This window comes from Balaenoptera musculus, chromosome 21 (genome assembly GCF_009873245.2).
Source record: "Balaenoptera musculus isolate JJ_BM4_2016_0621 chromosome 21, mBalMus1.pri.v3, whole genome shotgun sequence".
Lineage (NCBI taxonomy): Eukaryota > Metazoa > Chordata > Mammalia > Artiodactyla > Balaenopteridae > Balaenoptera > Balaenoptera musculus.
Window position 1 is genome coordinate 5,732,772 of NC_045805.1, and position 12,275 is coordinate 5,745,046.

Below are 12,275 nucleotides of genomic sequence, written 5' to 3' on the forward strand. Positions count from 1 at the left end.
GATACTTGAATTCAAGGATAGTGTCTATTTTTTACTTTCTAGCACTTGCACTTCTTTCCCCAACCTAGTATGCTTTGCACACATGGAGATTTAAGAGATATGACCACTAGACAGACCACCGAGGACATGAGGTCCAAAACCATCCCAAAGCTCCGAATTGGTCCTATTTGAACCAGGTGTGTATGTGTGTGTCTGTGTGTACATACACATAACACACTAGGTATTAGGAAATGGGAGCACTAAGATTTACTATTTGTTTCAAACTGACCTCTGTATTTTTACTTAAGGATAACACAAATTAAAATGTAATTTTTCTACACGTGCACCTATCTGTCCAAGATGATCTTATTTCCTGATCTGAACACCAAAAACAATACAGGTGGGATCTTCCCTGGTGGCGCAGTGGTTAAGAATTCGCCTGCCAATGCAGGGGACATGGGTTTGAGCCCTGGTCCGGGAAGATCCCACGGGCCACGGAGCAACTAAGCCCGTGTGCCACAACTGCTGAGCCCACGTGCCACAACTACTGAAGCCCGCGTGCCTAGAGCCCGTGCTCCGCAACAAGAGGAACCACCACAATGAGAAGCCCGCGCACCGCAATGAAGAGCAGCCCCCGCTCGCCGCAACTAGAGAAAGCCCGCGCGCAGCAACGAAGACCCAATGCAGCCAAGAATAAATTAATTAATTAAAAAAAAAACAATACAGCCATTCTGAAACATTACATAAGCTCAGTTACGCATTTTGGAGAAAAAGTACTCACTCAGTACATGTATGCAGGACTAATTTTTCAGTACGAACATAACTCAGTAGGTCAAGAACAGGGTAAATGGTATCCAAAGTCCAATTTGAACTACTGATATATTCTGGCAAAATAAAACCAAATAAAAGATTCTCTAAATAATAGGATTAAAACTTGTTCATCCAATTTTTAACTTATGTAATTGATTCTTTTCTGGTCAACGCTATCTACTTCTTTATTTTCTAGATCACAATCAGGTCCCAATACCAAACACTCAGCAATCTCTTTGCTCTTTAAACTCAGGACGGCTAGTGCTTGGTTTTAAGCCTTTTTATCAATATGAAAGAAAATACCAAATAAAAGAGTAGATTTTAAATTATACTACCAACTGAACACATACCTTTGATGAAGTCAATACCAACAGGAAGGGCTTTTTCAGGTTCTTGACTTAACAAGTAATACTTTATAGTTTCAAATATATTGCCATCGGCATGGGCTGTCTCAGCTAATTGCATACATTCTTCTACTGTGGGTAGCTTGCACTAGAAAATAATTGGTTTAATGACACTGTTACTAAAATTTATAGGGATAAAAGCAATAGTATTAAGTGCTAAATGTTTCCAATATGCCTCCTCATTAAAGTTGCTGAGAACAGTTGTAAATGAAATAATTTGTACCAAAAGCATATATTTACGGGAATATCTTTAAGATCTAATAACAATAAATAGGGTATTACCTAATGAGCCAGTAGTTTTAATCACACAAATACCTAATAAAAGAGGTGGAAGTAAATTGTCCTGATTGTGATACTAGAATTAGTACCTGCAAATGTAATTGAGCAGGAAATGCCGAAATGAGTTACTTTAGAACAAATACACCGACCAGTCTCAAAAACTACATTAAATGTAGAAAACATAAAAGGTGCATGCTTACGTGTTCTCTACACAGTGATTTACTTTCACTTGGCCTTGAGACAAAGCAACTTTATTTTGAGCAGGACAAGCTCTCAACGTTTTCAGCTTTGACATTCCGAAATGCCACAAAGTGGAGATTTGAGCCTATGAAATTTCATTACCGTAAAATGAAAAGCAACACTCCCCGTCTTTTCAAATAATTTTTTTCTGTTAAAACTGAGAGTCTACTCCTCCCTCATGTAAGTTTTTCTGCTTCCATAACGTACACAGGAATTAAGTTATAAATTAATGACTTAATAATTAATAACTCAAATCAATACTTTAACTTATAATTAAGTTATAAATTAATTTTAGATAAAACTCTGACATGTTCATGATATTTGCAGTTTAGGTGTTAAAGTTTGTTGGTTTGTTTCTAAGCAACACAGGCACAGTTTACTGCTGTCTTACTGGTCTTTGGCAACCACTGAGACGGAGCTTCCGCTGCAAAAAATATTTTGTGCTGTGACCGCAGATGATGTGGTTCGTCCACAGTTGGGTCACCCGTCTCCTCTGCTTTGAGATTTGTCACTCTAGTTCCTCCTCACTAGTTTTTACATCCCCTTAAGTTACTAAGATGGTTTATTCAATTTGTTTATTAATGCGTTTATCCCACAGCTTCATATTTTCCGTTGTTTAAAATGTAAGTAAACTGAATATTTTAGATCCCTCAAACTCTCTCCAAAGAATTACAACAAACTAAACTAAAAGAGCTCTCATGTATGTGACATTTCATATTGTTTCCCCATCTTTATTCACTGAATGCCAGTTATTTACTGAGCAACTACTATGTGCTAGGAACTGTGCCTGGTTAGAAAGAGAAAAGTTTCTTCACTTTGCTATATGCTCTGAGAGTAGAGGGAATTAACAAATGGTTCCCACTGAAATTTCATTCTGACACAGAATATGATAAGAAGAGTAGGTTGATCATTCCTGTAATTCTTATCCTATCTTAAAATTCTAAAAGCTATATGACTTAATATTTAAATATAATTTTTAGGGGAGTTCCCTGGTGGCCTAGTGGTTAGGATTCTGGGCTTTCACTACCATGACCCGGGTTCAGTCCCTGGTTGGTGAGCTGAGATCCCGCAAGCCACATGGCGCAGCCAAAATATGTATATATATATGTATTTATGATTTTTAGTCTTACTTGTGGAATTCTCCAGGGTTATTAACACCTTTACTCACATACTAACTAGTCTTTCTAAAGAGTTATTAATGAAGTCTGCAAGAGAGTCCAATTATACCCTTTCAGGATGTGTGATGAAAAGACCAGGTGAATACTGTGTTTGTCCCCTCATTAATAGTTGTGTAAACATAGACAAGGATTTAGCCTCTCTTAGCCTCCATACTAACACCGCACCTCTGGCCTCAGAGAATATGTCAGTGTACACTGAAACACTACACAGTAAATGTAAAGGATAATTGAAAAAAATCCACTCCTGCCTCCTTCCATATGCATTTTAATTTCAACTTAAAAATAACTTTTGTCATGTTTATAAAGCAAAGCACAGCTCATTTAAAAAGTGATTCACAGAGCAAAGTGTATAAAGAAGTTAAAATCACCTATAATCTCACAACCCATTGGTAACTTCCAACATTTATCCTTTCGCAAGTATTTTCCCTGATACCATAAACATACACAGTCACATACACACACACACACACACACACACACACACACACACACACACACAGACTCACACACATTTTTGGTCTATCTGTATTAACAAAATACTCAGTTAGTATCCCTTGTTGAATGAATAGGGCCAATTCCCCACTGCAGGGAAAATCAAGGTTCATATAAGAAAACTCTGTTATTTTGAGAGTTAAAGATGAGAAAATGTTTTATTTATATCATCTTTTTCTTAAAAGAACTGCACTGTGCTATAAATAAAATAAATATGTACACAGTTGATTTTCCAAATGAAAATCATATGGTGTGTACATAGTTTTATCATCTGCTTTTTATTTACTTGTTTTATAGCCATCTACCAATGTCAATAAAAATAGAACTTCATGACCTTTTTAATGGATTAATAGCACTGAAATATAGAAATGTACTGTAATTAATACAGTCTCCCTATTGTTGAACATTTTGATTGCTTTTATATGTAATCTTGGTATATAAATTCCTGTATTCTGTAATGGAGCATTTTTAAAAAGCACTTTAGAATAAGCAGGACAATTTTATTATACTTCACTAATTCTTTTAAAGATCCTAAACTGCCTATTTTTAAAGTTAGCATACCTGTACCTTAAGATGCAAAGTGGAAAGGGCTTGGGATGGGAAGTTACAAACGTTGAAGTTCTCACCCCACCGTTAACTAGTTACAAGTTCCTTACCTTCTCTGAGTTCACCTTCTTTATAAATTAGGAACAGTATCCCCTGCTTTTCAGGGTTTCATGAGAATTAAGTAACAGATAGATAACAGATAGATGTGAAAATTTAGAACAGTTCCAAACATATAGTAGAAACTCAATAAATGTTCTTCCTTATTGTTATAATTTTTGTTGTCTTTATGAGAGGATTCTGATGGGACCGTACATTCATTTCTCTGCGTGCATCACTATTTGACCAAACCTAAAGCTAATTAAATCACAGCACTGCATTCCAAACTAGAATACTTAGTATCATCGGCATACCTTCTCATGAAGATCGTCTATCTCTTCGATACACCCCGGGTAGAAAGCACAGAGTTTTACTAACTGTAGTTCACTATCAGGAGTCATTAGGAGAAGATCAACTGCCAAATTCCTATGCACATAACAAAAGGGGAAACTTCAATGAGGGAAAAAAAGGCCTAAAAATAACATTTTAGAACTATTTCAAAGGAAGAAGACTCATTACACCTCCCTTGCTTTTCTATTTACATAAAGAGTACTAATTTCCTACTTAGTTATGAAACTCCTCTAAATGTAGATTACAGAAACCAAAGGGCATGAAGAAAAAACGTATTATGAAATTCCTAAATACTGAGCCTTTATATATTTACAATTAATTTTGTTATTATGGAATAATTCTCTAACCAAACTAAGTAGTATTAGACATGTTCTTTGGAGCGAATTATAAGGCAGACTCTGTGAAAGCTAATTCTCATCAACTTTTGCTACACTTGCCAACAATGGACAACTGTATTTTCCAGCTCACTAAAACGAATGGATATTTAGATATTTTAAGTTTAGATGTATGGGTATTCTGCATATTTCTTAAACTTTAGGTAGAAATCAAAGATAGAAATGCAGTTTTCCGATTTGCTTTCTAAAGATTTAATCAATGGAATAAATCATTTTGAAATCAGACATTTAAAAAATGTGTGGACTTTCACAGCTTTACATGAAAATATTTTGTATAAAATCATTTTTAAAAGTCACGAGGTGAGGGGGTTTTGGTTTCACGCCTCATAAGTGAGAAATCACTAATTTTTAACGGCTTACGATATAATTATTCAATTTTCAAGAAAATGATAGACATTCAGCATGACTTCAGAAGAGACAGCATTCCAGATGTGAAGTTACAAAGGCTGTTCTGCGGACTCGGAGTAAAGCCTCCTCCGCCTTCTTTGTGCGCAGCCTTCAGCAAAATCTAAATTGGTCATTCAAGTGAATAAATTATTTTAGAAAATATTAGGGAGATGTTTCATCAGAATACAGTGAGTAAAGAACAGGAATAGGGATCATTTGTATGTGTCAAATTCTCTATCATCATTGGGCAAGTAAATCTTTGAGTGTTTTTACAGGTTCCAAATTAGAGTAATTCATCTGTTCTTGATAAAAAGTATGACTTTACGTTTTCTGATACTAACATTTAATAGCAGTTTTTAATAATGTCCATGAGAATATAGAAATTATCATGTGCTTTTACAGTGTTTAAAAAAGCTGTGCTAAAATTCTACTTTAACTTCTATGAACTACAGACAAAAGTCTGACTTTCTTATCCTAGAATCATACCCTGATACAGAGAAATTTATAGCAATTCTAGCTAATTTTATTTACTTTTTAGGCTAATTCACTATTTATTGAAAATTCAGTATGCCAGTAGGGGAAAATGTGTGTATATATTTTTATATACTGATATAGACCAGCGAAATGATCCAAACTCTTAAATTTCACTGTAGGCATTTTAATTTGCTTAGTTGAGTTAATTATTGCTTTACTGTAGAAAGCCACAGTTCATGTTTTACACAGGTTTAAAGTATAAAATCATGAGTGATTTTGTACCTAGGTTATAGGAACTGTTCTCATTACTTTGTAGTTAGGTTTTATATAAACTATATAAATGAATTGGCATTCTGCAAAGCAATAAAGCAAAAACAGTTAATGATCATTTCTTAGTAAAGAGTTGGTATTCTAAAAATAAAATTAATAATATGTGAATTTTTAATTGAACATTTTAATAAAACTAGATAATACCTGTATCCAGTGGATGGAAAGCTAAAAAGAAAATAAATTTGAATACCATGAATAGGCAATGACAACCAAGAAAAAGCAAACTTTTACCAGTAACTGTAAAAAACACAAAGTGTTCTCGGTTTATAAAATTACATTAGGATTAGATTTCACCTGGAAAAAAGCCAGATCCATGTATTTCAGTGTCTGAACTTTATCCTGGTTTCTGGTACACAAATCTATGGCTATATAAAGAAAGGACTCTTGGAGGGCGTTAAAAGGAAGGAGAAGTTTGTTTTATATTAAAAGCAATAAGACATACAGTCAGGTGGAAGATTTTGAAACCTCTTTAGAATTTAATATCCATGTTTTGCTACTTTTTACCTTTACTTGTTTTAAAAAGTAATCACATTGCATTTGAATTAGACGATGACTTCTAGCACAGCGTCAGTCACCTTTGTGGGTAAGTAGTGTGAGTTAGACCTCATGCTTTCGGTTGGGTCTGAGCCAACTACCATAGTTCTTGAGAGACGGAACTGGGTCCTCTCGAGGGACGGTCTGCGTTAGGTACACTTAAGTCTGAGACTGATGGTGGGGCATCACTTCATTCTGATAGGGGAGGGAGCTCTTACATCACTGTAAGATATGGGTAAAAATTAGAATAACTCTGAGATTCCCGAATCTCTCTGAAGCCCCCAGATCCAACAGGAAAGGAGACCGGGAAGCACTGCTCTTTTTCTGACTCAGCTCTGGAAGAGGAGGTGGTGTAGTGTGATAGCTGCCATAGACTGAATGTTTGTGTCCCCCAAAAGTCCTATGTTGACATCTAACCCCCAGTGGGATGGTATTAGGAGGTGGGGTCTTTGGGAGGTTACAGGGTCATGAGGGAAGAGCCGCGATCGATGGGATTTAGTACCCCGATAAAAGGGGTCACAGGGAGCTCCCTCACCCCTTCCACCACATGAGCACAGCAAAAACGCAGCCCGTTACGAACCAGGAAGCCAGCTCTCATCAGACACCAAATCTGCCAGTTTATCTTGAACTTCTCACTCTCCAGAACCATGAAAAATAAATTTCTCCTGTTTATCAGTCACCCAGTCTGTAGCATTTTGTTCCAGCAGCCCCAGCTGACTAAGACAGTAGCTAAGAGTGCAAACCCTGGAGCCAGTTTATGTAGCTTTGAGTCCTGGCATTTCAATTTGCTTAGTTGAGTTAATTATTGTTTTATTGTAGAAAGCCACAGTTCATTTTTTACACAGGTTTAAAGTATAAAATCATGAGTGATTTTGTACCTAGGTTATAGGAACTGTTCTCATTACTTTGTAGTTAGGTTTTATATAAACTATATAAATGAATTGGCATTCTGCAAAGCAATAAAGCAAAAACAGTTAATGATCATTTCTTAGTAAAGAGTTGGTATTCTAAAAATACCATTGTTGGTATTCTAAAAATCTCCATTTATGGAGACCAGAGGCGAATCAACATCTACTGTGTAGTTCTGAGTGAACTGCTGCATGTAAGCGCTTACGACGGTGCATGGCGCACAGAGAGCGGTACGGAAGTGTTAGTTAGCGGTGATGACGATTCTCATCTGTAGTGTTCAACAGTGGCGTCTGAATAGCTCCATCGTAAGAGCGGGGGCCTGTGTGCAGGGAGTGTACAGTGGGGAGAGGTGAAAGTCCTCATAAACAAGCTCATGTAGAAACTTCCCAAGGTTCTACGTGTTCTGGGGAAAGAGAAGACAGAGGTCTAAAATCATCTTTATTCAACAAACACGTGAGTGACAGCGCCATCTCCTTCCTCCACGATGAAAGACTGCCCTGAGATGTGAGGGAGAATTGCTGTGAGCTGGAGCTCCAGGTCCCCCAGGGACTCTCCCGGGTCTGCCTCTTAGAGCACAGCCCAAGTTTGTTCCAAGTGTCCGGCTACACCATCTTTATTATTGCTCTCCATTAGAAAGGTGACTTTATTTTCTAAACCTCAAACTAAGACCCAAGATCTGACAAGAATGAGTGTAGACATGCAGAATTTAAAAAGTGGGAATGCGTGGTCCTGATAATCTTAAGAAGTGCACATTTACAGTCTCATGGTGCTTTATGTGTTTGAAATATTACACGTTACAACTGGGCTACTTTAGAATAAGTGATGGCAGACTTCGCTACATAGCCATGGTAGTTCTCACTCTTAATTTGTGTTCACATCTTATCTTTATCTAAAAGGGAGCTCGTATATTCTCCCAACACACACCTTACCAAGAGCAACTTACAACATTCAAAAAATGCTTCCATCACTATGAAACTATTCTTTGACTGTAGAAATGCTCACCACGTTGGAATCATCATGCACTTTCTCGCCAGCAGCTCGAGCGCATAGTGGGTTGCGGGTCCTGCCAGCTCTCCAAGCACCGTGCCCACACAGACTGCCAACTCCAGCTCGTTTCCGCGAATCAGGTACGCCATAGCCAGCTTGCTCAATGAGAAAAGAATTCCTTCAGTTTCATAGATGTTGGGTAGGATCATCATTCTCCTACTTCATCTCATAACGCAGATAAAGTTGTATTAACCTATAATTGATTATTCTTATAAAAACTGAGTGTTAACATTTGTCTACAGTACTTATGTAAGGGCAACTACAGTTTTCAGATGGAAAAGCTGATAAAGGGACACAGAGCACATTTTATAAGGTCAGAATTTAAGAGTTTCGAACCTTTGCTCACATTTTTGTGATTAATTAATAACAGTCTCTCTGCAGTATCCTCAACATGCCCTTCAGTCTCTCTATCAGAAAAAAAGTAAATTCTTAAAATCTTCCTTGATACTGTACAATGACTATCAATTATCCCTTAAGGCCAATATAGCTAAGGATACGTGCAAAATAGAACCCACATCTTTACTTAGTGGTTTCCTATTACATTAGAGGCTCAAATGAAAAATACCTCAAAAACATAACTTGTGAAGAATATACTAAAGTATGTATAAAAATAACTGCTTTCAAAAGTCAGGGATTCTGAGTCCAAGTCCGGTGATTCTTCCCTTTACCACACTACTGCTTCTCATATACGATGAAATACTTAAAGTAAGGTTGTTCCAAATATGTCTCTTGTAATAAAAATAAATAAATAGGGAAATAAAAAGATCTCATAGTCTGTAGAGTTTATCTGTGTTTATTGGGCATGTAATCGCTCAGACTTGGAAAGCATGCAAAAACCAGATCTTACATAGAAAGTCACTGTATTATTCCCCCTCAAACATCATGACATATCTTAAGAGCTTTTCATTCACATGAGCCAATTTGAAATGTACCTCGATATTATCCACAGCGAGGTGGCAACACGCGGCTAGGACTGCCCGGCCGTCCTGAAAATACCATTCCGCCAGCTCTCTGCAGGCTTCCTGCAGGAGTCTAGGAAGAAAAAGTGTACGTACTGGATATAAAAACAAGGACGTCATCATAAAAGTGAACTGATGCCTTTTTATAACAAGCTGCTTAAGGGATCAAACAAGATCTAATTTTATATCCTTGGTTTAGGTAGAAAGCCTGATTTGGGGGGAAAATCAGGAAAGCAGTCTTTCTTAGCAGATGAGCTGATAGGCTACCTGCTCTCCCCTGCAATTTTTCTTCTTTTCAGAAGAAAAGCCAAATTTTCAGAATTTCCCATCCTACGTCAAATAATTTATGCCTCAGCTATAGGGGCAGTTAACCTTAGAAGAATTACAGGTTGAACAGAAACTTTTCAAGATTTAGGTGGTGACTGAAACAGGGGTGGTGTAATCTTTAGATCTTTAAAATGCCAAGTTTAGAAATGAGAGAGAATAACAGCAAAACACCAGGAAGGAATATGTTAGTCCCAACACATTATTTGCCTAACATTTTGTGATCATTTTTACTTGTTAAGTGTCCTAAAAGTTTAAATATCCTATTTCCTAGGGCAATGATAGGAGCTAAGAGAAGACGCAGAGGAAGGTAGATTACTAGATTTGAAAAAGGTCAAAAGGCTGGAGAATCCTAATTTCCATTTCTTTTAAAAACGTAAGTATTTGGATTTCATTTTTTTTTAATTTTTAAAAAAATCTGTACTGGAGTACAGTTGGTTTACAATGTTGTGTTACTTTCTGCTGTACAGCAAAGTGAATCAATTACACATATACATATATTCACTCTTTTTTAGATTCTTTTCCCATAGAGGTTATTACAGAGTATTGAGTAGAGTTCCCTGTGCTATACAGCAGGTCTTTATTAGTTATCTATTTTATATATAGTAGTGTGTCTATGTCAAGAGGCCTAGATGTTATTCCAGGTGCTAATACCAGGGTCATGGATTCTGAGTGATGGCAGGGAGACGTTATCCACACTGAGTCTAGGGTGAAACATTAATAAACGGCACATCTTACTTTTACTGCCTCTCCTCCCCAGCAGGTTTGATCAGATTTTAGGGATTTAGGTGCTTTATATGCAGTTTCTGTACTGAAATGCAGTTTGCTTTTCTGGAAGCTACATAAGACGTGCGGCGGCTGTGTCTGCGTGCCTGACATTTCCCTCCTCGTCTAGGGACGCATGCTGTGGTGAGAAATGCAGTTGAGGACACGAGACAGACGAGTCCTCTGCGTGCCAAGAAGGATGAACTGCCTGGCTCGCAAAAGCTCCTCAAGGGAAACCAGCCACAAAAAAATATTGATCCCCAACAAAGAACGAATCGCTCACTCGTTAAAGTCTTCCTTGTAGATATCATCAGAACAAGAAGATCCTCTAGGTGTCGAAACATGGAAGGTTTGCATATTTCCCTCACAAGCAGCCTGGAATTTAATGCAATCTTTAGTTAATCTGTAGCTAACTGTTGATAATGGACCAATTTCAGAATATTCTTTTGAACAAAGTATATTTAAATGATGTTTGAAATTTATACTACGATTTGGAGATACCCTTAGAATTTAAAAAAAAAAACAAAAAAACCCAAAAAACCAACCCATGAACTCTGTTGTATCAACATGAAGCTTCAAGTGAATGGTTACTAGAGTTGTTCAAGTGTATACAACGTTCAGCAGCGTAGAAAAGACCAGAGTTCAGAGACGCTTGCATGTTTAAAGATCTAAAATAGGTTCAGTGTGGCCAGAGCAAAGAGAGGGTGACTGAAATGTCCAAGAAAGAAGGTCAGGAGGGGAGCAGAAGTCAAGCCATCTACAACTCTGTCCATCACGTGAACATGCCCTTCCCCCTCCCACACGCCCCTCCCAATGTGTCCAGCCTGTGTCGTTACGTGTTTGTACCTGTGCAACAAGCAGAGCTTCTTTAAGCTGACCTCTTGACATAAAAAAATGGACTAATTTTTTCACATCGCCAATGGCTACGCAGTATGGAATGACATCATCCTTATCTTCCTGGATTAACTGATCAGCTCTCCTAATAAAATAACAACAAAGTTTTTTTTTTTAATGTAACATAGTAATTTCAAGGTTCTCAGTTTGACTGAGATTCTCTGAAGTATCTAAAATTTGCATCAGAATCCACAAAGACTTAGATTTATAATCGTATCACATAAGGAGGACAAAAGTTTTCTGAAATAGTCAACACTGTTAGTACTTGTTTTCCCTTAGGAAACTACAGATTTTCATATTTTAAATGCACTGAACATTTCAGGTCTTAAAATTAATGTAGCTTGGCTATTAAAATAAGGAATATATCTTTCTGATAAGTTGTTACCTAGATATGTGTGATGGGACATCTATTCTCAATTGGATTAATGCATATGTGGGTGTCTACTTCACTAAAGACAGAGAATTTTAAGTGTTTTAGTTAGCACAGCAATGATTGGTGAGCCTCTAAATGCAAGTAGCCTAAGAATCATTAAAAAGGATAATTCAAGAAAATTTTATTTCAGTTACTTATATTTAACAAACATGAAATTTATTTGTTTTTATTTTTTCCCTACTCACTGTCATAACCAGCTATGTTTTTGCTGTGCTCATATGCTGGAAAGGGTTAAGGAGCTTTGCCCCAAGCAAGGTAGCTTAAAGAAAAATAATGTTCCCAATATGTGAGGGGGGAGCGGGGGCCTGATCTTGGAGATTATGAAGGATATACATGTGTCTGTCTCTGTCTCTCCACACCCATCACTGTCTGTCTGTCTGTCTGTCTCTGTTTCTCTTTTCCTGTTTTAAGTCCCCATTACTTTCTCAATGACCAACCTCGTTAATTCC

The 12,275-nt window shown here is 37.1% G+C and overlaps 1 protein-coding gene across 6 annotated transcripts in view; it reads right to left on the minus strand.

The window, feature by feature from the left end:
- The window catches only part of WDR17 (WD repeat domain 17), a 94,990-nt gene that overhangs the window by 6,613 nt on the left and 76,102 nt on the right, over positions 1-12,275 (minus strand). For 5 of the 6 annotated variants that reach the window (XR_005018148.1, XM_036838485.1, XM_036838489.1 and 2 more), the window contains 8 exons: positions 11,346-11,478; positions 10,783-10,874; positions 9,384-9,483; positions 8,407-8,546; positions 6,106-6,126; positions 4,339-4,450; positions 1,140-1,281; positions 761-863 (listed from right to left, as the gene is read on the minus strand). Coding sequence is in view for 5 of the 6 variants with exons in the window: in XM_036838485.1 (XP_036694380.1) it covers positions 761-863; positions 1,140-1,281; positions 4,339-4,450; positions 6,106-6,126; positions 8,407-8,546; positions 9,384-9,483; positions 10,783-10,874; positions 11,346-11,478 (843 nt within the window). In the remaining variant the exon portion in view is untranslated. The remainder of the gene's footprint in view (positions 1-760; positions 864-1,139; positions 1,282-4,338; positions 4,451-6,105; positions 6,127-8,406; positions 8,547-9,383; positions 9,484-10,782; positions 10,875-11,345; positions 11,479-12,275) is intronic. The other variant, XM_036838487.1, reaches the window with a different exon arrangement.